Source organism: Nansenia antarctica, assembly GCF_963989245.1.
Source record: "Nansenia antarctica genome assembly, chromosome: 3".
NCBI classification, from domain to species: domain Eukaryota; kingdom Metazoa; phylum Chordata; class Actinopteri; order Argentiniformes; family Microstomatidae; genus Nansenia; species Nansenia antarctica.
Genome location: NC_137688.1, coordinates 7,041,472 through 7,063,821, shown reverse-complemented (window position 1 = coordinate 7,063,821; position 22,350 = coordinate 7,041,472). Strand labels below are relative to the sequence as shown.

Below are 22,350 nucleotides of genomic sequence, written 5' to 3'. Positions count from 1 at the left end.
GGGCAGTGTTAACTATGAGCTGGAGTGTGTGCCCAGCACAGCGGATAGAGGCCCATCCATGTTTTTCTTCCAGCATTCGCATCGCTGCCACCATGTTGGACCCACTGTCATGAACTACTGCTTTTATTTTGGCAGGCGAGATGTCAAACTTTTCTACCACCTCCTCCATCCATGTCGTTATGTTTGCACCTGTATGCCTCTCCTGAAGAGGCATGGTGGCAAGGTTGAAGCTCTTCATTTGCCAATCTTCACTGAGGAAATGGCAGGACACACCAAGGTACGCCTCTGTTGCACGACTAGTCCACACATCAGCAGTCAGGGTGAGGGAGCCTTTGACAGTTTTGAGGGTCTCCTTTACCTTAAAGAAGACATCAGCGGTGATTTTAGTTAGCATTTTGAAATGAAAAGACCCATACAATGTACAGTACGCATTAAACAGATCAGTTAGATTTTATTAACAATCTTGTGGCCAGTTTATGCATCAAGATTTAGATTTATTTATTCATTCATTCATTGTGTTATATCAAATACAATTATACAGTAGGTTAAACATTCAACATATCAGTTTAAGATTTTTATTTACATTACGTTGCTGCCATTTATGCTTTAATTTATGCTTTAACCAAGTTTAATTATTGATCACTCAGACAGCAATCTCTTAATATTATTTCTTCTTGAAATGTGTTAAATCATAAATACAAATTGCTATTTGTGTGTGTGTGTGTGTGTGTGTGTGTGTGTGTGTGTGTGTGTGTGTGTGTGTGTGTGTGTGTGTGTGGAGTACAGTATATGACGGGTGGATGGCTGAGGAGAAAGAGAGGGAAAGAACAGTGATGCAGTTTTGAGGGGTAGCCGAATCTTGGGATGTAATCATCGAATATCTTCTCTGCTGCCGTTTTCCCAGATTTGTTGCGTGTTGCATAGGCCTGGGCATACCTCGTGAAGTGGTCGACTACAACGAGAATATACTCGTAGCCTCCTTTGCTGGTTTCAAGGTGCATGTAGTCAATTGAGACCAGCTCGAGTGGTGCGTTGGTAGTTATGCTGCCCATCGGGGCTCTCACATGTGTCGCAGGCTTCTTCTGCATTATGCATGGGCACTGTTTGGTTACGTAGGCCTCTATGTCGCGCTTCATGTAAGGCCAGTAGAAATGAAATTAACCTTTATTTAACCAGGGAATTCCTTTGAGACGAGTCTCATTTTCGAAGGAGCCCTGGGAATGCTCACTCGCATTCACATTCACTCGCATTCACTCGCATTCTTACTCATTCATACCTTGAGCTTGCCCCATTCATGCAGCATGCACCACGTGTGTTAAATCATTCCCAAATAAGCAATGCTGATACACTGCATTAACTTAATAATATTAAGGCACCTGTATTTGATTTAACATTAAAAACACAAAAACAACAACAACAACAAATAGTCAAGTGCATCATTTAACCCTTCAACTGATAAGGAGTTTTCACAGAACTGTGTTCTCCTTCAAATAGTACTGGCGTCCACACTCTTACTCAAACAGCCCCTCTAGGTAACTGGTGGTGGATCGACGGGTGGATGGCTGAGGAGAAAGAGAGGGAAAGAACAAGAAAGGTGAGGGACCACAGGAATAGATAGTGAGGTGTAGACGTCTTAGGATCTCCTCGTCCTTTGTATATACAGGGAGTAATAATTAATTATTAATTAATAATAATTTTGTCCTCTCCTATCATTTCCACCGTCAACTTCTTGCAATATTGCACCTCCGTCTCCGTCTCCTTTCCTCCGTTTTCTCCTCTCCCTGCATTGGCTCCTGCTCCGGTCCACTTGTTACGTTCTTGTTCTCTAGGGTGGAGAAGTAACAAATGACAGTTGGTATGAGTAAAATGAAAGATATTTATTTGGCCATGACAGTTTTGACGTCTTATGGTAATTATAAAAACAGAATTTGAAACAACAAATGCCTGGTTATCCCTCAGTGTCTTTTGAATCTTGTGGCCTCTGATGATTGGCTGGTGTTCTGATGATTGGCTGGTGTGGCCTCTGATGATTGGCTGGATGATTTCCCAATTATCAAACCTTCTCCACGGTCCTTCTCCACCTGTCTTTCGCCTCCCGTCACCTTTTTCCCCGTCATTGCTTTCTCAGTGTCGTCTGTCGTTCCAGTTTTCGTTACCATTTGTCCGTCCATATTAATTTTAATTGGTTTAGGCAACAGCAAGCTGCTGGGGGATTACACGATAACACAAATAAACTTTAAACTATATATTCTAATTATGCGTAAAACTCAAAACTCACTACAAACTTTTCCAAAAATATTTCCCTCCAAAAAACAACCTCACGACAGTCGTGTTCAGGGTGGTACGGCCGTAAACAAAGTTTGCTGTGCTCGGTGGTGTATATAAGGTTGGTGCCAGTCAGACTAGACACACACACACATTTAATATCTTTATTTGCGTTCACATTTTACAATAAAATTCTTGAACACAAACAGTATTAGTTGCACCAGCATAGGACACTCGATAATTCAACCTTTACAATCTGTCTATGGGTACAGGTAGCAGCGTCTCCTCCATATGTGGCGGCTGCCAATTATTGCAGATATTGAGCAGAATTTTGCCACGGCCTTTGCTTTAGGCTTGGGAATTCCTGCCATCTGCAACCCCCTGACGACTAGTCTGTGGACATTACCAAGGCTTCCAAATATAAACACTAATAATTTACATTTGTACCCAAGCTGTACAATGGCATCTTTGAGTGGATGGTACTTCACAACTTTGGTAAGAAAGGCCTCTTCTAGGCTGTAGTCAAACGCGCACCCACTTCCAAAATGATGACCTCTCTACTGTCCTCATCGACAACAATAACATCTGGTGTATTGGCTGCAACATTTGAAAAATAGTCATATTCATTATTGCACAGGTTGAACATGGTAATTGAGACACGTGTGTGTTTATAGGTTTTAACAGAGGGTGTAACATATGAGAGCATGTCCTTAACTAGCAAGTCAACAATTCTATCATGCCTAGCGATGTACATGCCTTTATATACAAAGCAGCCATTCAGAATATGTGACAGGGATTCAGTGATTGAATTCTGATCATGGTGCAGACAGTGGGGAGAGAATGTGTTAGGGTACCACAGAGAGAGATTGAGTCTAGTTGGGAGGACCTGTAATCTAGCTTTAACTGTAAAAGTGACTATATCCTCATCTACTGCATGGTTCTTAAATATTGAGTGAGAAACAGAATGATCCGTAGTAGGGAGGCAAGCTAGCTTTCCCTTTAGTTTTAAACCAGTCCAGTGTTGTTGCTGTCGTTGGTGCTGTAACCTAACAAGGTACCTTCGTGCATGGTCTGGTGACAAAGGATGTTCTGTGTCAATAACAGTAGCCCTTACTGAGATTGAACAGTCAGTTATAACATTCTCGGACACTGTTACAGTGTCTGAGTCAGACCTCACCCAGTCCAGGGAAACTCCAGTCCTCGCACAGAGGTCATTGAGGTCAGGCCAATCTGACCAGACCCCAAAACCAACAGAGTGGGTGTCCATCTTGAAATTGGGCTTCCTCTTGAAGCCCAGGAAGCTGGGATCACCCTCTCTTGCCAAGGGAACTTTGCGGCGTCTCATGTCCAGAAACAAGGAGGACCTCGCAAGTTCTCTGACGGTCTTATCATCACTGTTCAGCATGTTTAACAAGTGTGAGAGGCGTGTGGCGTTGTATATCCATTCCACGTTTGGAACACCAAACCCTCCCTCCTGTTTAGAGTGGAAAATAATGTCTCTGGTGGTACAGGAGTTCAGTCCAAACCACTTCCTCACCAGGGAGACTACTTTATCATTCAGTTCCCTATGTGTTTTGCTTGGGAGATGGATGTTGGAGAAAAGATGTTGGATTCTGGACAGGGCGACCTGTCTGATGGCCTCCAACTTCATGAGCAGTGGAAGTGGTGAAGCATCAATGAGGTCCAGCCTGGTGGTAAACTCAGTGGCTAAAGTGGCAACCTGTTCTTTCCATTCACCTGCTATATTGAACTTGTGTCCAAGGTAGGTGTATGTCTCGTGCAGGTCGTACACACGGATTGGTTCCCCTGAGTGGATGGTGAACTCAGGGTTTCTGTCCGTTTTGGATTTGTACCATCTGTTTCCCCCACTTCGCCTCTGGTACAGGACAGCACATTTAGATTGTTTAATCTCCAGACCGGACCAGTCTAGAAATGTGTCTGTTCTGGAGAGCATGTTCTTGATGACACTCTCTTCACGAGACGCCAGCTGCACATCGTCGGCGTAGCCTTGTACAGGGTTGGGGGAAAGCACATTGGGTGGGGCACAGGCACACAGCCACGTAATCCACCCGTTGATGGCAAGAACAAAATTGATGGCACTCCACGGACAGCCTGTTTCAATGCCTACCTGGAGGGGAATGGGGTCTGTGAGGTGTTTTCCACAGATGACCTGTATGAAGGAAGAGCTGTAAACATCCTTAATAATGTCAATATACACCTGAGGTAGTTGGATTTCCTCTAGGGCTTTGATCATGACATTATGGGTCAGAGTTCCAAAAGCATCCCTGAAGTCAAGAAAGACAGAGTAGAGTTTGCAAGATTCATGTTTGAAGTCATCAATCCCAGTTTTCAGACAAAATACATGTTCATTCATTCCCTGTCTGTTGATGTATACTTTCTGCTTTGGTGACAGAATGTTATTGTCCACTAGCCAGGGAAGCACACGAGACAGGATACATTTCATGAACACTTTGTAGATGGTGGGTAGGAGAGAAATATCTCTCCATGTTGATGGGTCATCAGGTATATTGTCCTTTTTTGGGATGCGATGAATCATTGCTCCTTTCCAGGACTCAGGCACTCTTTTATTTTCCAGGCAGACATTAAAAATAGTTGTGAACGTTTCACATGTCTGTGGAGTCTTAAGGCTTTCATATGTGACCCCATCCGTACCACAAGCCTTGTTGTTAGGTAGGCTGTGTACGACGGTCTCTACTTCAGCCTGTGTAAAGTAGGAGGTGTCTGGAAAGTCACTAGGTTGGACTAATTGTAGGCTACTCCAGGGTGGTAATGGGAGTGGGTCGCTAATTGATGTCTGGCTTTGACATTTATTTTCATAGTGGGTTTTCACCATTGTGATGTCACTAGGACAGGCACACACAGACACACACACACACACACACACACACACACACACACACACACACACACAGACAGACACAGACACACCGTGAATGAACTTAGTTCTAACTACAAGGTAGGTGTTCCTAGTGAATGAGAGACTATAGTTGACTACCCTCTGCCAATGATTCCAAATTAATTGGAAACCCACTATGGTATGGCCTACATGAAGCTGCCTTCATAGTTTGTAAAGCAGTGTAATAACCATGATTTTGTTCCAGTTGTTAACCAGGCAAGTGTGAGACCTGGTATGCTACTTGGTCTTTATTGGTTTAGCATTCTTTGGATTCTTTTTCGTATGGTTTAATTGTTGTTGATTTTAGGATTTTCCTGATTTTACCAAGAGGGCAGGTAAATAAAAGAAACTGATATGCCACTTGGTTGTTATTTGTTTTATTAATATTGTATGGAGGGAATACTGTAGTTAGGTTCATGATTTTACCAAAAATGCAGAGTAAGACCTGATATGCCATTTGGTTGTTATTTGTTTTACTGATTTTTTTGTATGCAGAGAATGGTTGTTTGTTTTTATGATTTTAATGATTTTACTAAGAAGTCAAATTTAGATCTGATACCCCACTTGGTTGTCGTTATTTGATTGTTTTGTGTATGGATGAAGTGGTTGGATGAAGTGGTTGTTGATTTTATGATTTCTCTGAGTTGGCCAGGGGCTGCCAGGCAGTGTCAGACCTGGCATGCTACCTGGTCTGTGATGTTTTATTTCTTCTATCTTTATGTCAATCCCACAGTTTGTTGTCTTTCATGTCCCACTGGTTTGGTTACTGTCATGTTTGTCTAACATGTCATAACATGATGTTTGTCTTTTGTACATTTGTAAATAATAATAATAATGATGGAATTGCTGAAATGTCAAATGGATGTTTTATAATAAAAGACCAAAAAAACAAAAACACGCCTGATCTCTTCCGATCTCTATTAATAGAATATTATAATATTAATTAACTGCATAAGCCCCATGTAATGCAATGGAAGAGAGACCATGTTTTGAGAATCAAGGACCCCAATTGAAATAAGCCAGTGGCTTTCTTGGGTTTTTATCCTGTTAGTTGACCTTGTATGTAATATGTACTTTCATGTACCTACTTCTGCAAATCTTCTAATAAAGTTTTCAATCAATCAATCCTGGTGCTTCAAAGCAAGTAGGCCTACAAACTGGGAAACACATTTTAAGGTTTTTATTTCAAATGAAATTACCCAGTTGCTAAAACACAATTTTGCTAACTAGGCTGGTTTTATCAAACTACTTAACACAATTCACACAACCATACATCCAAACTGCAAAATACCTCATATCCTGCAAAATGAAGCACTGCAACCAAAATCTAACTTTTGCAACAAATGGCACACACTTCATTCATAGTACCAGATTTTTGTCGTACCAACTAGCCTACACATTGTCGGGCATAATGAAAAGCACTCATCTTTAGTATGCTTTTGCCATAATACTAAAATAGTTCAAATTGTAGAGACTTCAGATTGTTCACATGTTTGCAAATACACACATGCTGTTGAAACATTTTTTATTTTATTTTTCACCAAACAAGTCAGTGCAACGTATGCACAGCAGATATATTTACATTGGAGTGAACAGAAATATGCTCACAAAAAACAGTAAAGTGAAAAAGCAGCCCATGGTTGATGACATTTACATTTTTGGCATTTAGCAGACGCCTTATTCCAAAGAGACTTACAATCAATACATTTGAAAACTAAGCATGTGAATTAGCAATCCACCATTCGTTGCAGGAAGAGTAATCTAGCTCGGGCCCGGGGCCACTGATAGAAGGAAAAACCTTCTCCCTATTATCGCCTTCTACTAAAACTTTTTTTTTTTTTTACTGGAGAAACTGAGAAACAGTACAAGGGGGGCAATAGAAGTTCTTAGGGACACGGTAGAGGGGAAAGCGGGTGTCTTTAGGAGACGTAGTGGTGAGGGTCAGAAGATGTCTCAGGAGGAGCAGTTAAGATGTAACCTGAAGAGATGGGTCTTCAGTCTACGACGGAAGATGGGTAGTGACTCTGCCGTTCTGACAGCCGTGGGGAGCTCATTCCACCAGCGGGGAGCCAGTGTTGTGAAGAGACGTGATCGGGCAGCCCGACTGCTGTGTAGAGGAGGTGGGGCCAGTCGGCCAGCCGAGGTGGAGGAGCGGAGTGAGCGGGCAGGGGTTTGGGGGGTTACCATTTCCTTCAGGTATGATCAACTAAGGTTGCTCTGATTTCATTTTGAAAGTTGTTGTTTGGCCATGACCTCCTCTACCAGCTCCACCCTTACCTCTCACTCTTCCTCCTCCTCTACCAGCTCCACCCCTACCTCTCACTCTTCCTCTACCAGCTCCACCCCTACCTCTCACTCTTCCTCTACCAGCTCCACCCCTACCTCTCACTCTTCCTCCTCCTCTACCAGCTCCACCCCTACCTCTCACTCTTCCTCTACCAGCTCCACCCCTACCTCTCACTCTTCCTCTACCAGCTCCACCCCTACCTCTCACTCTTCCTCTACCAGCTCCACCCCTACCTCTCACTCTTCCTCCTCCTCTACCAGCTCCACCCCTACCTCTCACTCTTCCTCTACCAGCTCCACCCCTACCTCTCACTCTTCCTCTACCAGCTCCACCCCTACCTCTCACTCTTCCTCTACCAGCTCCACCCCTACCTCTCACTCTTCCTCTACCAGCTCCACCCCTACCTCTCACTCCTCTACCAGCTCCACCCCTACCTCTCACTCCTCCTCTACCAGCTCCACCCCTACCTCTCACTCTTCCTCTACCAGCTCCACCCCTACCTCTCACTCTTCCTCTACCAGCTCCACCCCTACCTCTCACTCCTCCTCTACCAGCTCCACCCCTACCTCTCACTCTTCCTCTACCAGCTCCACCCCTACCTCTCACTCTTCCTCTACCAGCTCCACCCCTACCTCTCACTCTTCCTCTACCAGCTCCACCCCTACCTCTCACTCTTCGTCTACCAGCTCCACCCCTACCTCTCACTCTTCCTCCTCCTCTACCAGCTCCACGCCTACCTCTCACTCTTCCTCCTCCTCTACCAGCTCCACCCCTACCTCTCACTCTTCCTCTACCAGCTCCACCCCTACCTCTCACTCTTCCTCCTCCTCTACCAGCTCCACCCCTACCTCTCACTCCTCCTCTACCAGCTCCACCCCTACCTCTCACTCTTCCTCTACCAGCTCCACGCCTACCTCTCACTCCTCCTCTACCAGCTCCACCCCTACCTCTCACTCTTCCTCTACCAGCTCCACGACTACCTCTCACTCTTCCTCTACCAGCTCCACCCCTACCTCTCACTCCTCCTCTACCAGCTCCACCCCTACCTCTCACTCTTCCTCCCCCTCTTATTCTCTTCCTCTCTCTGCGACGTCTTCCCTTGTTGTTGTAAACAGAAAGGTGCTCACCTGTGGTCTTTTTATAGAGCTTACTTCCTGATTGAAGTGGTAACAATTAACCATTGAGGTGTTTGGCCAGGTGGCACATGTACTGGCCAATACTGCTAACCAGCAGTCAGTCATATCGTTGTGGTTGCTAGCCAGCAGTCATATCATTGTGGTTGCTAGCCAGCAGTCATATCATTGGCAGAGGGTAGTCAACTATAATCTCTCATTCACTAGGAACACCTATCCACCTTGTAGTTAGAACTAAGTTCACTCACGGTGTGTGTTGGTGTGTCTGTGTGTGTCTGTTCTGACAGGAGAGGAGAGAAGAGGACAGGAGAGGAGAGGAGAGGAGAGGAGAGGAGAGGAGAGGAGAGGACAGGACAGGACAAGAGAGAAGAGGACAAGAGAGGAGAGGAGAGGAGAGAAGAGGACAGGAGAGGAGAGGAGAGGAGAGGAGAGGAGAGAAGAGGACAGGAGAGGAGAGGAGAGGAGAGGACAGGAGAGGAGAGGAGAGGAGAGGACAGGAGAGGAGAGGAGAGAAGAGGAGAGGAGAGGAGAGGAGAGGAGAGGAGAGGAGAGGAGAGAAGAGGACAGGAGAGGAGAGGACAGGAGAGGAGAGGAGAGGAGAGAAGAGGAGGAGAGGAGAGGAGAGAAGAGGACAGGAGAGGAGAGGAGAGAAGAGGAGGAGAGGAGAGAAGAGGACAGGAGAGGAGAGGAGAGGAGAGAAGAGGACAGGAGAGGAGAGAAGAGGAGAGGAGAGGAGAGGAGAGGAGAGGAGAGGAGAGGAGAGAAGAGGAGAGGACAGGAGAGGAGAGGAGAGAAGAGGACAGGAGAGGAGAGGAGAGAAGAGGACAGGAGAGGAGAGGACAGGAGAGGAGAGGACAGGAGAGGAGAGGAGAGGAGAGGAGAGAAGAGGAGAGGAGAGGAGAGGAGAGAAGAGGACAGGAGAGGAGAGGAGAGGAGAGAAGAGGACAGGAGAGGAGAGTAGAGGAGAGGAGAGGAGAGGAGAGGACAGGACGGGAGAGGAGAGGAATAAATAGCAGTAAATGCAGCAAACAGACAGCTAACTAAAGTACATTTGTTACACAAACGTACCTTTGCTGCCTTGTTGACAATGTCCCGTTGGATGCTGACAATGCCCTGGACACCTGAGAGGAGAGAGGGGAGAAAGGGAGAGAGAGAAAGACGAGATCAGCTGCTTGTTGAAAATATGAAATGTGCATTATGAGAACCTGTTGAACAGAATGGTTGGATTCCTCTGAAACACTCTTTTCAAACTGTACCACTGAAGGCCGAGGGGTGATCGCCTATCCCGCAGGTCTTCCAGACATACAGAATCTAACCAAATCCCAACGATAAGGGTTTTCGAAGTCAGTCACTCACCTGTACACGCAGCTTTCTGGGCCCGTCCCCAAAAGGCTGCAGTTGTTCTGCGTGTTTGCTGACACACTCCAGGTACTCCTCACTGAACTGGTACTGAGGGTTGACCAGAGAGAAGACACACTCCACCAGCCTTGACCAGAACTCTGATAACACCTCCACTGTCAGACTCACACTGCCCCCTGTGGCCTGACGCCAGAACCCACACCTTGGAAGGGACATTGATTTGTGTATGGGTGGGTGGGTGGGTGGGTGACAGCCAGGACCGCACAATTCATGGTTTTACGTTGCTTAAGCACTGAATAGATATACATAGTATATGGACCTACAGTAAATACTAATATGGAATTTTAAAAATCAAACACGCCCCTGGAATATGAACAATTCATGGGGGGGGGGGGGGGAATCTTCACTTTTGATTGGGTGGGTAAGAAGCACGTTTGGGTGGGTTGAGCCTTGTAGCGACCCCCCCCCGCACTATGTTACACTCGTTCTCCCTCACAACCTGGTCCTACACCTACTGCACATAAAATGTACCCAAAATTTCAATGTGCTGATTTTGGAAATTTTAGGATTTGTCTAAATCCTGACATAGGCACATTTACTTGCATATCTCTCAAGAATAATTTAAGATGGAATATTTGCTTCTCTGATGGCCAAATGCCCATTTATAATGTCCACCCAGACAGTGTTGTATTTTCATTCAAAATTGGAAGATGCAACCCTGTCCAATATCCAAAGCTATAGCAAATATTTTGCAGACCAATATTATCAGCCAATACAGACTCAAAATATCTATCTATTGGCTGCACAGAAACTCATGCATTTATCAATAGTTATAATGGTCAATTTTGTTGTTTGTAGTCAACATACAGTATTAACATACTCCACATTTGTATACTGGTTATTAGGACTAACAATGAGGCTTAGGCTACAGGGCAGAATAAGGGGTACCAAAATCCAGATTGCTGTTGTGAGTAAGGTGTATTATGATGATACCCAATGGTAATGGTGCAGTTTTCTAAAAATCAATATTGTAAATTTAGTAGTGTGTTGAGTAGTGTGACACAGTAGTGGCCTGGCCATCTGGAGCACCGGGAGAATTGCCGGTGGGCCGGTCGATCTGCGGGCTGCGTGGCCGGTGGACTGGGGGTCTGCAAAGAAAGACATGGGCCAAAAATAAATAAATAAATAAATAAAAGATATGTGAAATGTGCGACGCAGGCCCACTCCTCCATCTCCCCCAGCGTGGCAGTCCCATTGGTCTATCCTTACATCCACGCAGGCCTGTCTGCCACCCCCACTACAAAACAGACCTGGACATTCAACTGACACACACACACACACACTTTCAACTGAAAGAACAAACTAGTGTGACATAACTTTATTCAAGCTTGACATACAGTAGTACGCCTACCCACACCCACCATGCCAATGGTCAGAGAGCTGGGGGCCTGTGATCCTTTACATTAGGTTACGTTATATAACCATAATGTATGTGTGTGAATGTGGTATGAACGAAGGAGAAGTGTTACTAGTCAAGATCTTGCCATGGGGCTGTGTGTGTGTGTGTGTGTGTGTGTGTGTGTGTTTCTGTCTATCTGTCTGTCTGTCTGTCTGTCTGTCTGTGAAAACAGATGCAACCACCCCCTAGGCATTCTGTGCCTGATTTGTAATCCACACCAGTGTTCAGGCCAAATCTATGAAGTAAGCATTTACAGCATTTACATTTTTGTCATTTAGCAGACACCTTTATCCAAAGTGACTTACAACAAATACATTTGTCCAAGTAAGTGAAAATAGTAGTAGTAGTATCTTCATTAGGCTAATATCAGATAGACACAGAAATTGAGTAGAGGAAATATTTAGGCCTTTGAAATAGAATATTGCAATACTCCTGTGTGACAGAATTATTTGTGAACATAGATGTCTTTACTCACATTTATCTATTCATTTATTATTATATGGCATGATCTTTTTATGACGGTGTGGGATGAAGAAGCTGCCACTCGCATTGATTTAGCAAGTAAAAGTCATTGCGTCTTTTTTTCATTGCTGTCTCTCAGGCTTCAAATCTTGGGGGCGCTGTTTAGTTACTATGCAGAAAACTAACAAGCGACCAATCATAATTACGTATGGGCGCCCTGTTTAGTTACTATACAGAAAAGTAACAAGCGACCAATCATAAGGACATTACAAATATGTAGCCAATCAACATATAGCCAATCAGCGTCCGAACCAGCGCTCTGAAATACGGATCTTGCCGCCTCTGAAACCATTCTTTCTGTCAACCTGAGGAGAAACTCAATTCACGGAGGTCGTCAACATCAAGTTGTAATTTCGCAGGTAGGTCGCTAAACAAACGTTTAAAAGCAACGTTTTTAAATTATTATTATTATTATTATGAAGAAAATCAACATTTCCACTTGTTCAGTTTGAAGATAACTTAAGTTCGCAGCTAAACGTTTAGCTAGCTGAAGCCTGTTAGTTCGTTTGGTTAGCTGCGACCAGCGAGGTAACCGCGGTTACCTTAGAGGTTTGATAGTTAACCAAAGCGTCTAAACATATAGCTAATGAATATACGACACTAACTAAGTCTTATTTACTTTCATTTCCACAGTGCTTATCTAACGTTTCTAATGTCTGTTATGTTCAGTTAAATTGAAGTTCGCTGCTGACCCGCCAACGAACATGGATGACGAATCAAGCCTTGACAGGTGAGGTAACCTGAGGTAACCTGTAGACAGGCAGTATGTGAATAACGGCGTGATTTTTTTCAGTAACGGCTAATCTAATTAATTACTATTTCCATCGTTATAACGCCGTTACCGTTATCGGTAATTCAATGCGGCGCGTTACTACTGAAGCTTCTCATTGTCATCCGACCTCAGTCACAGCTGCAAAGGTGCTTTGGTTTGTTGGGGAGGGGGGAGGGGCGAGACAACCGCTTAAGTGATCATGATTGGCTATGGTAGAGTTAAGTGATCCTGATTGGCTATGGTAGAGTTAAGTGATCATGATTGGCTATGGTAGAGAACATGTCATGGTAAGCCAACCATAGTTCAGTGTCAACACTTCATATGTAGGGTGTTCACACATATAATTTTGCTTTCACTTTAGATTAAAATAAATATGTCCACCTCACAGAGAATTTCATGAGAAAAACAATGGTCCAAACCCCATGGTTCTATCATGTACGGTTCAAAAGTTATCAAGGTTTACCTCTTTACATACACATGTGAATTCCAGGAACATTTCATGGTAAGCCAACCATAGTTCAGTGTCAACACTTCATATTGGCTAGGATGTTAGATGACTGGGTTGGCTGGATGAATGAATGCATGCATGGATGGATGAGTGTTAGGAAGGAGTGTACGGATGGATAGATGAATGAATGTTTAGGAGCTAAAGTTGGATTTGTCCAAGAAATTCATGTCTTATTTTTTCAGTACTACTTTAAAAGCACTTCATATTGTTTAACTGTTTACTTTTTTTGTGTTGAAAAAAACTTGAAGTTACAGTCTGTCTACCAGTTGTCTGAAGTTGTGTGACAGTTTGATTTATTTAATTTACACTACAAAGATTTAAAAGCACTTCATATTGTTAAATGTTTACTTTAAAAAGTAACGCAATAGTTACTTTCCCTAGTAACTAGTTACTTTTATAATGAAGTAATTCAGTTACTAACTCAGTTACTTTTTGGGATAAGTAACTAGTAACTATAACTAATTACTTTTATAAAGTAACGTGCCCAACACTGTAGACAGGTGAGGTAACCTGTGGTAACCTGTAGACAGGTGAGGTTACCTGTGGTAACCTGTAGACAGGTGAGGTTACCTGTGGTAACCTGTAGACAGGTGAGGTAACCTGTCAGGATGTTCATTTCCCAGTGTACAGGCACAGTGGGTAAAATATAAATAATAAAAGGCATAGAATGTTTTTTTGTTTTTTTTCGACCTATCTGTTCCTAAACTCCTTCTCATTCTGTGCAGTCTTGAGGAGATGGAGGACATATCTGACATGAAGCGGAAAAAACAGACCACTGCACTTGGACCTCAGGTCAGGCCAGCAGACACACACACACATTAGTCAAGTCAACTAATCACATATAGGTTCAACTGTTGTTCCCTCAGATATCTTACTAATAAACGTTGTCTATAGCAAAACAGCATTCAGTTCAAGTAGTTAATTTTCGAAATGCTGCACCTTAATAGATTGTTTTAATTGAAAGTGTGAATGAGAATATTTATTTTGATTGACTTTTCAGTAAATTATACCTTTTTAATAGTAGATTGCAGCTGGTTGCAGCAGTATTGACAGACTTTTTTTATTTAAGAAAGAAAGACCCATAGTTTGTTCTGTAAACCAAACAATTTTATTTTTTTGGGTTTCTTTTTAAGTCGTTGTACCGGAAACATACCGAACCATGACTTAAAAACCGAGGTACGTACTGAACCATGATTTTTGTGTACCGTTACACCCTTACCAGCCACCCAAGAGACCAAGGCGTAAAGCTGCATCCCAGCCTGGCCCCAGCTCCCCAGCCCGCCCGCCCCAGCCCCCACAGCCCTCCCTGGGGACGTCCAGGCGAGGCGACCCCAGGCGGGAGAGGGACGGGGACCAGAACATCAGTGCGGGGGATATGTATGAGGCCATCCGGTCTGGGAAGAGTGCAATGGTGGTGAGAGAGGGAGGAAGGGAAGGAGTGAGGGATTGAAGCTGGGGTGGATAGAGAGGGAGGGAAGGAGGGAAGGAGTGAGGGATTGAAGCTGGGGTGGATATAGAGGGGGGGGGGGGGGGGGGGTTGGTCGTAGCTGTCATAAGGATGACACCTCCGACCTTGAATACCGTTCCCTGATTGGCTGTGTCCTCTATGTCAATCTCCAGACGGTGGTGGACGAGTGGCTGGACAGCTACAAGAAGGACCGGGAGGCGGGACTACTAGAGCTCATCAACTTCATCGTGCGGTGCTGCGGCTGCAAAGGTCAGGGGTCGGCCAGAGTGTCTGAGAGATGGAGAGGCCAGGGGGGTGATTGGGGTCAGAGTTCACAAGATTATCTTTTGACCTGGTCCCAGGAAAGGCATCGATCAGCACTACAAGCCATTGATTACTAAGCTGGGCTAACAATGCTAGCATCAGGTAGCCTCTGTGGTGTCTGTGTCTGTCGATACCAGTCCACTATAAGGAGGAGTTAACGGGTGGCTGAAGAAAGCCAGGGCCCAGGGTTTTCTTACTGGTAGCAGAGGGGGTTTAAAATATTCAAAATAGATAATAAAAAAAGAAAATAGTTGACATACGTGTATATTTTAGAGTGTTGTTGTGAGTAGTGTCTTATGTTCATGTCGTCTTGTCCAATACAAGTATGTGATTGAAAAGGAACAGACTGCAGGGAAGTGTCTGTCATCTTAGATCCTCCCTCTCTGCAGGTGTGGTCAGCAGGGCCATGTTTGACAACGATCAGCACGCAGAGATCATCGGCACTCTCACCAAAGAGTTCAACGAGGTGAAGGAACATGGGGGGTGGGGGGTATTCATCAACGTCGCTAAAGGAAAATCCAGGCTTATTTTTGATAAATTCTCTACTGTAAATAAACATGTAAAAATGCTCCTTCTAGCCCCGCGGTGGTGTAGCGGTCTACGCACTGGCCGCTAGTGCATGCTGCCCACCGGGGCCGGGGTTCGTATCCCGGCTCGCCAGATCCAGATAATGGCCGAGGCACACGGGAAGCGGCATATTGGCCGGCCGCTTCCGAGGGGGGGTATAGGAGTATTTCTGGACTAGGATCCGTCGCGCAACACCGCCCCCTGGGGTGCCGGAATAACGGTACTGGGCTCGAGGAGCCAGTCAGCCTAGTCTGCCTGGCGCCCTCCTCTGGGACTGCCGGCCACGGGGTCGGGCGGCGGATCCAATGCAATAGGCAGGGGATAATTGGATGCTAAGTTGGGTTGAATTGGCTACCAAATTGGGTGAAAAAGGGATAAAATCTGAAAAACAAATAAAAAAAAAAAAAAAAATGCTCCTTCTTCTAGCATTGTGAATGCTTGTTTTTCTTATGATGACTGATAGACGATTCACTTGTTTACACAAATTGTACTCGTTGTAAATCACTTTGGATAAAGGCATGTGCTAAATGTCTAAAATCAAATGTAATTGTACAATATTCTGTGTGTGTGTGTGTGTGTGTGTGTAAATATACATTTTGCAAGTGAAAGTGACTAGGTAGCTGTGCTGATATTGTGAATATCGGAAACGGCTGGGTATGCTTCTTCTCGGCCGGCTCACAATGCTCGATCTGACCAGCCTGTCGTACGCCCGTCTGCCGTCAGGACTCTGTGCACTACCCCCTGAGCTCCCCTGGCCCCCAGTGGAGGACCTTCAGGGCCGGGCTGTGTGAGTTCGTGCGCGTGTTGGTGCGCTCCTGTCAGCACAGCCAGCTGTACGACGACTACCTCTTCTCCTCCCTGCTGGCTCTGCTCACGGGGCTGTCCGACTCGCAGGTCCGCGCCTTCAGGCACACCAGCACCTTCCTCGGTGAGCCTCAGGAGCGCACACATACACACACACACACACACACACACACTTTAATGAAGTGTGTTATACGAACACACACACACACTTTAATGAATGTGTTATATGAACACACACACTTTAATGAAGTGTGTCATACGAACACACACACACTTTCACTCACCTTCTTTCGCCACACACATACAGTAGCACATACAGTACCGTATATGTCAACACATATCCGCAAAGACACATACGAACACGTGTACACACACACACACACTTTCACTCACCTTCTTTCGCCACACACATACAGTAGCACATACAGTACATGCGGTGTGTGAGCATGGTTATGAGTATGTCACCCCTCACCCCCCCAGCGATGAAGCTGATGACGGGGGTGGTGGAGGTGGCGGTGGTGGTCTCTACCCAGATGAAGACCAGCCAGCGCCGCTACGACGTCGAGCAGAGCAAGAGGGCCGAGGACAGGGCCGAGGAGAGGCTGGAGGAGCTACAGGCGACCATCAGAGAGGTACAATACGCCCACACACACACACACACACACACACAGTCATAGGGAATCCCTTTTTAGGGACATTTGAGCTGAGTGTGAAAATCCATCTGTTCTGTTCTGTGCCTCCTCTTGCCAATTATGTAGGTAAAGGACACAAATTTTGTTAACGCCTCTTGACTTAACATGCCAAAATCTCAACGTGTGAGTGTGCCTGTGCGTGCGTGCGTGTGTGTGTGTGTGTGTGTGTGTGTGTGTAGCTGCAGGAGCATATTGGGGAGCTGTCGGCGATAATGAACAGTACCTTCAATGGTGTGTTTGTGCACCGTTACCGGGACTGCGTGCCAGAGATCCGAGCCGCGTGTATCGAGGAGATGGGAGTGTGGATGAGGGAGGACCCCGAGGACTTCCTCAACGACGGTTACCTCAAATACCTGGGCTGGACCCTGAATGACAAGGTTTCAACACACACACACACTGACACCTAACCCTTTTTTCAAACAAAGGCTAGCTCATAAAGTTCATTATGGCTCGCCCCTCACACATAGACCTAGACCTAGTAAGGTTCATTTACACATCTACTGATGAAAAAGCCCAACTACTCTTTAGGGGGTCGATGATGATGATGTTTATTTACAAATTTGAGCTTTTCAAAAAATGCCGGTTGAGAGAGGACGCTGGCGTTGCTTGTTCGCCGCTTCTCCGCCCGAAATCTAGGTGTAATTGCAGAGTAGATTGTCCTACAAAGAAACTTAGATTTAGATTTAGTAATCTAAAAATGTATTAGACCCCTATACTTTCTTTTATTTATTTTTGGTTTCTTTCTATTATTACTACTCGATCTTTTCAGCGTCTTTGAGTGTCTAGAAAAGCGCTATATAAGTCTAATGTATTATTATTATTATTAGACAGTAGACCTATTTCTGATTGCGCGTGTGTGTGTGTGTGTGTGTGTGTGTCCTGCAGCAAATCTCAGTGCGTCTGCAGTGTGTGCTTGCCCTGCAGGGTCTCTACCAGGAGAAGGACTTCATTGGGCGCCTGGAGCTGTTCACCAACAGGTTCAAAGTATGTCTCGTTCAAAAGACCTTTATGTACACTTTCTTTCTGTGCTGTTCTCTTTCTCTGGGTCTCTCTCTCTTTTTCTCTCTCTCTCTTTTTCTCTCTCTCTGGGTCTCTCTCTTTCTCTAGGTCTCTTTCTTTCTCTGTCTTTCTCTCTCTCTCTCTCTCTCTCTTTGGGTGTCTCTCTTTCTCTGGGTCTCTCTCTCTCTTTCTCTCTGAATTTTCATTATTTTTCTCTGATTATTTATCAAGAATAGGTGACTAGTAATCTCTTCACAAGCAAATGAGAAATGGCTTCACATAAACCTTTTAAGCCCCATGTGTTGCCTGAGATAAGTTTGGGTTTACTCTTGGGCTTAGTGGAATTGCTGCTTCCCTGTGTGTGTGTGTGTGTGTGTGTGTGTGTGTGTGTGTGTGTGTGTGTGTGTGTGTGTGTGTGTGTGTGTGTGTGTGTGTGTGTGTGTGTGTGTGTGTAGAATAGGATGCTCAGCATGGTGCTGGACAAGGACCCAGGCATGGCGATGAAAACCATCCAGCTGCTGCTGCTCATCCAACAGTGAGTGTGTGCGCGCGCGTGTGTGTGTGTGTGTGTGTGTGTGCGTGCGTGTGTGCGCATGTGAACGTAAGCAAATATGTCCTGGTATGGGAATTTCTTGGTTGTTTGTTTGTGTGTATGTACAAGCATGGCTGCTGACCTGTTATGTGTGTGTGTGTGTGTGTGTGTGTGTGTGTGTGTGTGTGTGTGTGTGTGTGTGTGTGTGTGTGTGTGTGTGTGTGTGTGTGTGTGTGTAGGGGGACAGAGGAGGGGCTGACAGATGAGGAGAGCAAAAATGTGTACCCTCTGGTGTTTGCTTGTCACCGAGGCCTGGCGTCAGCTGCTGGAACCTTCCTCTACCACAAGTACACCTCTCTGTTTTCTCTACAACACTCCTGTACCACAAGTACACCTCTCTGTATACTCTACAACCCTCCTCTACCACAAGTACACCTCTCTGTATTCTCTACAACCTTCCTTCAGTCATACCTCCATCCCTCTCTACTTGTTTTTAAATATATATTCTTTTACTCTACCTCTACCATAAAGTACATCATGATCACTCCATCCTTCAATTGTCTATCGATATCTCTTGTATCTATTTGAATATCTCCAGTGTATTGGAATATTGTGTGTGTGTGTGTGTGTGTGTGTGTGTGTGTGTGTGTGTGTGTGTGTGTGCGCGCGTGTGTGCGTGTGCGTGTGTCAGGATGTGCAGTCACGGGGCCAAAGACTTCCTCAACCTGCTGGTCTCCTTCTACATCCAGAGTGAGGTAAAGAAAGCACTCTGACCACACAAACACACTCTCTCCATCTCTCTCTCCGTCTCTCTTCTCTCTCTCCGTCTCTCTCTCCGTCTCTCTCTCCATCTCTCTCTCCGTCTCTCCTCTCTCTCTCCGTCTCTCTCTCCGTCTCTCTCCGTCTCTCTCCTCTCTCTCTCCGTCTCTCTCTCCGTCTCTCTCTCCATCTCTCTCTCCGTCTCTCTCACTCCAGTTTGATTCAAACTAACTTTAGTGACATGAATAAAAGCAGCCAAAGCAACACAGTAAAACGAACATGAATGTACAGTATTGTACTAGATGTTAGATAGGTAGACAGTACTTAATAAGGTACTTCAATAAGTACTTCATTGATCCCTGAGAGGAAATTCAGGCATTACAGCAGCTCAGACCACAAAGACAACAACAACAAAATAAAACAATTGAATTCATAGGCGAAAATAAAATAGATACAAATAAAAAATAAAGATAGACCAATAGACATTTGGGACCTTATATATACAGACGGTAAGATTTCACCCAGACCGAGCCAATCGGAGGAGGAGTTGGTACAGTGTTATTGCTGCAGGCAGAAACAATCTCCTATAGATAATAGCTGTACTACTGCATGTGCACTTTGTTGTACTAGATGCTATATGTTCACAAGAACACTTGCTCTCTCTCTGTCTCTCTCTCTCTGTCTCTCTCTCTCTCTCTCTGTCTCTCTCTGTCTCTCCCTCTCTCTCTCTCTGTCTCTCTCTCTCTCTGTCTCTCTCTCTGTCTCGTCTCAGTTCCATGATTACGGTGCGTATCTGGTGGACAGTCTGTGGGACGTGGCAGAGGTGGAGCTTAGGGACTGGGAGACCATGACATCCCTGCTGCTGCAGGAACCGGGCCAGGGACAAGGTAGGCAGGGCTCCATGACCGTCACTCACAAACCACCTGGGGAGTAGAACCAAACCATGACCGTCACAAACCACCTGGGGAGTAGAACCAAAATGTGACTACTTGGTGAAATAGATTTCCCATATCATTCTGTCTCTCTCCCACCCTTCTCTCTCTCTAATAATAATAATAACTTTTATTTGTATAGCAAATTTCCTGCAAACGTTGCAGCTCAAAGTGCTTTAATCATTATATAATGATAATTTAATAATTTCGTTATTTAAAGGCAATTTTAAAAAGATAGGTTTTTAGTCTTGACTTGAAAATATTTGCTATCTCTCTCTCTCTACCTCTCTCTTTCTCTACCTCTCTCTTTCTCTACCTCTCTCTCGCTCTACCTCTCTCTCTACCTCTCTCTTTCTTTCTCTCCCTCTATCTCCCTCTCTCTACCTCTCTCTTTCTCTACCTCTCTCTCACTCTACCTCTCTCTACCTCTCTCTTTCTCTCTCTACCTCTCTATCTCTCTCTCCCTCTCTCTCTCTCCCTCCCTCTCTCCCTGTGTTAGGTCTGGAGGATGAGGAGGAGGTGGCTCTGATAGAGCTGATGATGTGTGCAGTCAGACAGGCATCTGAAGGACACCCACCTCCTGGGAGAGCTCAGGGCAAGAGGGTGAGCGAGGAGAACACTACTGTACTGTCTGAGGAGAGGAGGAGGACATGTGTGTGTGTGTGTGTGTGTGTGTGTGTGTTGCTTTTCATTCTGCTTGTGCACATCTTCATGCTTTCTTATATGTTTGTGTTAATGCAAGGAATGTTTTCTTGCTTTGTTTGCCTTTGAATGTTTGTCTGTGTGTGTGTGTGTGTGTGTGTGTGTGTGTGTGTGTGTGTGTGTGTGTGTGTGTGTGTGTGTGTGTGTGTGTGTGTCTGTGTGTGGGTGTGTGTGTGTGTGTGCCCTAGATCCTGGGCAAGAAGGATAAGAAGACACAAGCTCAGGACAGAAGACGCATCTCCACTCACTTCATCCCCCAGCTGCCCCAGCTTCTGGCCAAGGTGGTGAACATTAACAATACATTATAGTGTCTATCAACTGTTAACTCTACATTTATTGTGAGTTCTATACACACACATACACACACACACACACACACAGCGGCTGTGGCGCAGGAGGTAGAACCCGGTTCGAACCCCGGCTGGCCACATGTCGAGGTGTCCATGGGCAAGACACCGAACCCCCAATTGAACTCCCAATGAGCGGGGCCGGCGCCTTGCATGGTAGCTTGCCGCCATCGGTGTGTGAATGTGTGTGTGAATGTGAGGCCATTGTAAAGCGCTTTGGAATAAGGCGCTATATAAGTCAGTCCATTACACACACACACACACACACACACACACACACACACACACATACACATGTCAGCGCTCATGGTTTGAACTTACTATTTGATTTCAATATGTTTCTCTTCCACCCCCATACACAGTACTCAGCAGACACAGAGAAGGTGTCCAGCCTCCTCAAGGCCCCTCTGTACTTTGACCTGGAGACCTACAGCAGTGCTGGCAGACTGGAGAAGGTAGGAGGGAGGAGGAGGGAGATGAGTAGGGGAGAGCGCTGCTTACACGCCCATAGCTATAATGTCATATTATTGCTCTCAGTACAAATATTGGAGAAAGAGGAAGGCAAAAGACTGAAATACTCCACTCCGTTCATCATATTCACCCTTCTTACCCCACCTTTTTTTCTCTTTTATCTTTGTCCTCCTTGTATTCATCCCTTCTTCGCCTGTTGTCAATCACATTACATTTCTGCTGCAGGTGCACACACACACACACACCTTTATCCAAAGCGACTTACAACAAAAACATTTGTGTATGTAAGTGAAGTGAATCATCTATCCACAAGTCATGGCAGGAAAAGGTCATCTATGCTCAGGGCCAGGGACCATTGGCAGTCGTAGTGCTAGAAGAAGGAAGATCTTTAAAATATATATATTAAATGTAAAATATATATATATTAACAGTAGAGAAACTGTACAGGGGGGGTAGAGGGACAGTTAAGATGTAGCCTGAAGAGATGGAGGTCTTCAGTCTACGGCGGAGGATAGGGAGTGACTCTGCAGTCCTGGTTCCACCAGCTTCACT

At 45.2% G+C, this 22,350-nt stretch overlaps 1 protein-coding gene across 1 annotated transcript in view; it reads left to right on the top strand.

Annotated features, from left to right (window-relative positions):
- Window positions 1-22,350, top strand: part of LOC308153242 (cohesin subunit SA-1-like) — a gene marked incomplete at both ends in the record, with an annotated part of 205,898 nt that overhangs the window by 174,312 nt on the left and 9,236 nt on the right. The window contains 14 exons of the mRNA XM_080526326.1: window positions 14,445-14,636; window positions 14,843-14,939; window positions 15,383-15,459; window positions 16,284-16,488; window positions 16,845-16,996; window positions 17,236-17,433; window positions 17,942-18,040; window positions 18,511-18,590; window positions 18,827-18,934; window positions 19,288-19,342; window positions 20,119-20,233; window positions 20,778-20,881; window positions 21,169-21,261; window positions 21,690-21,782. Coding sequence (XP_080382452.1) covers window positions 14,445-14,636; window positions 14,843-14,939; window positions 15,383-15,459; window positions 16,284-16,488; window positions 16,845-16,996; window positions 17,236-17,433; window positions 17,942-18,040; window positions 18,511-18,590; window positions 18,827-18,934; window positions 19,288-19,342; window positions 20,119-20,233; window positions 20,778-20,881; window positions 21,169-21,261; window positions 21,690-21,782 — 1,668 coding nt within the window. The remainder of the gene's footprint in view (window positions 1-14,444; window positions 14,637-14,842; window positions 14,940-15,382; window positions 15,460-16,283; window positions 16,489-16,844; window positions 16,997-17,235; window positions 17,434-17,941; window positions 18,041-18,510; window positions 18,591-18,826; window positions 18,935-19,287; window positions 19,343-20,118; window positions 20,234-20,777; window positions 20,882-21,168; window positions 21,262-21,689; window positions 21,783-22,350) is intronic.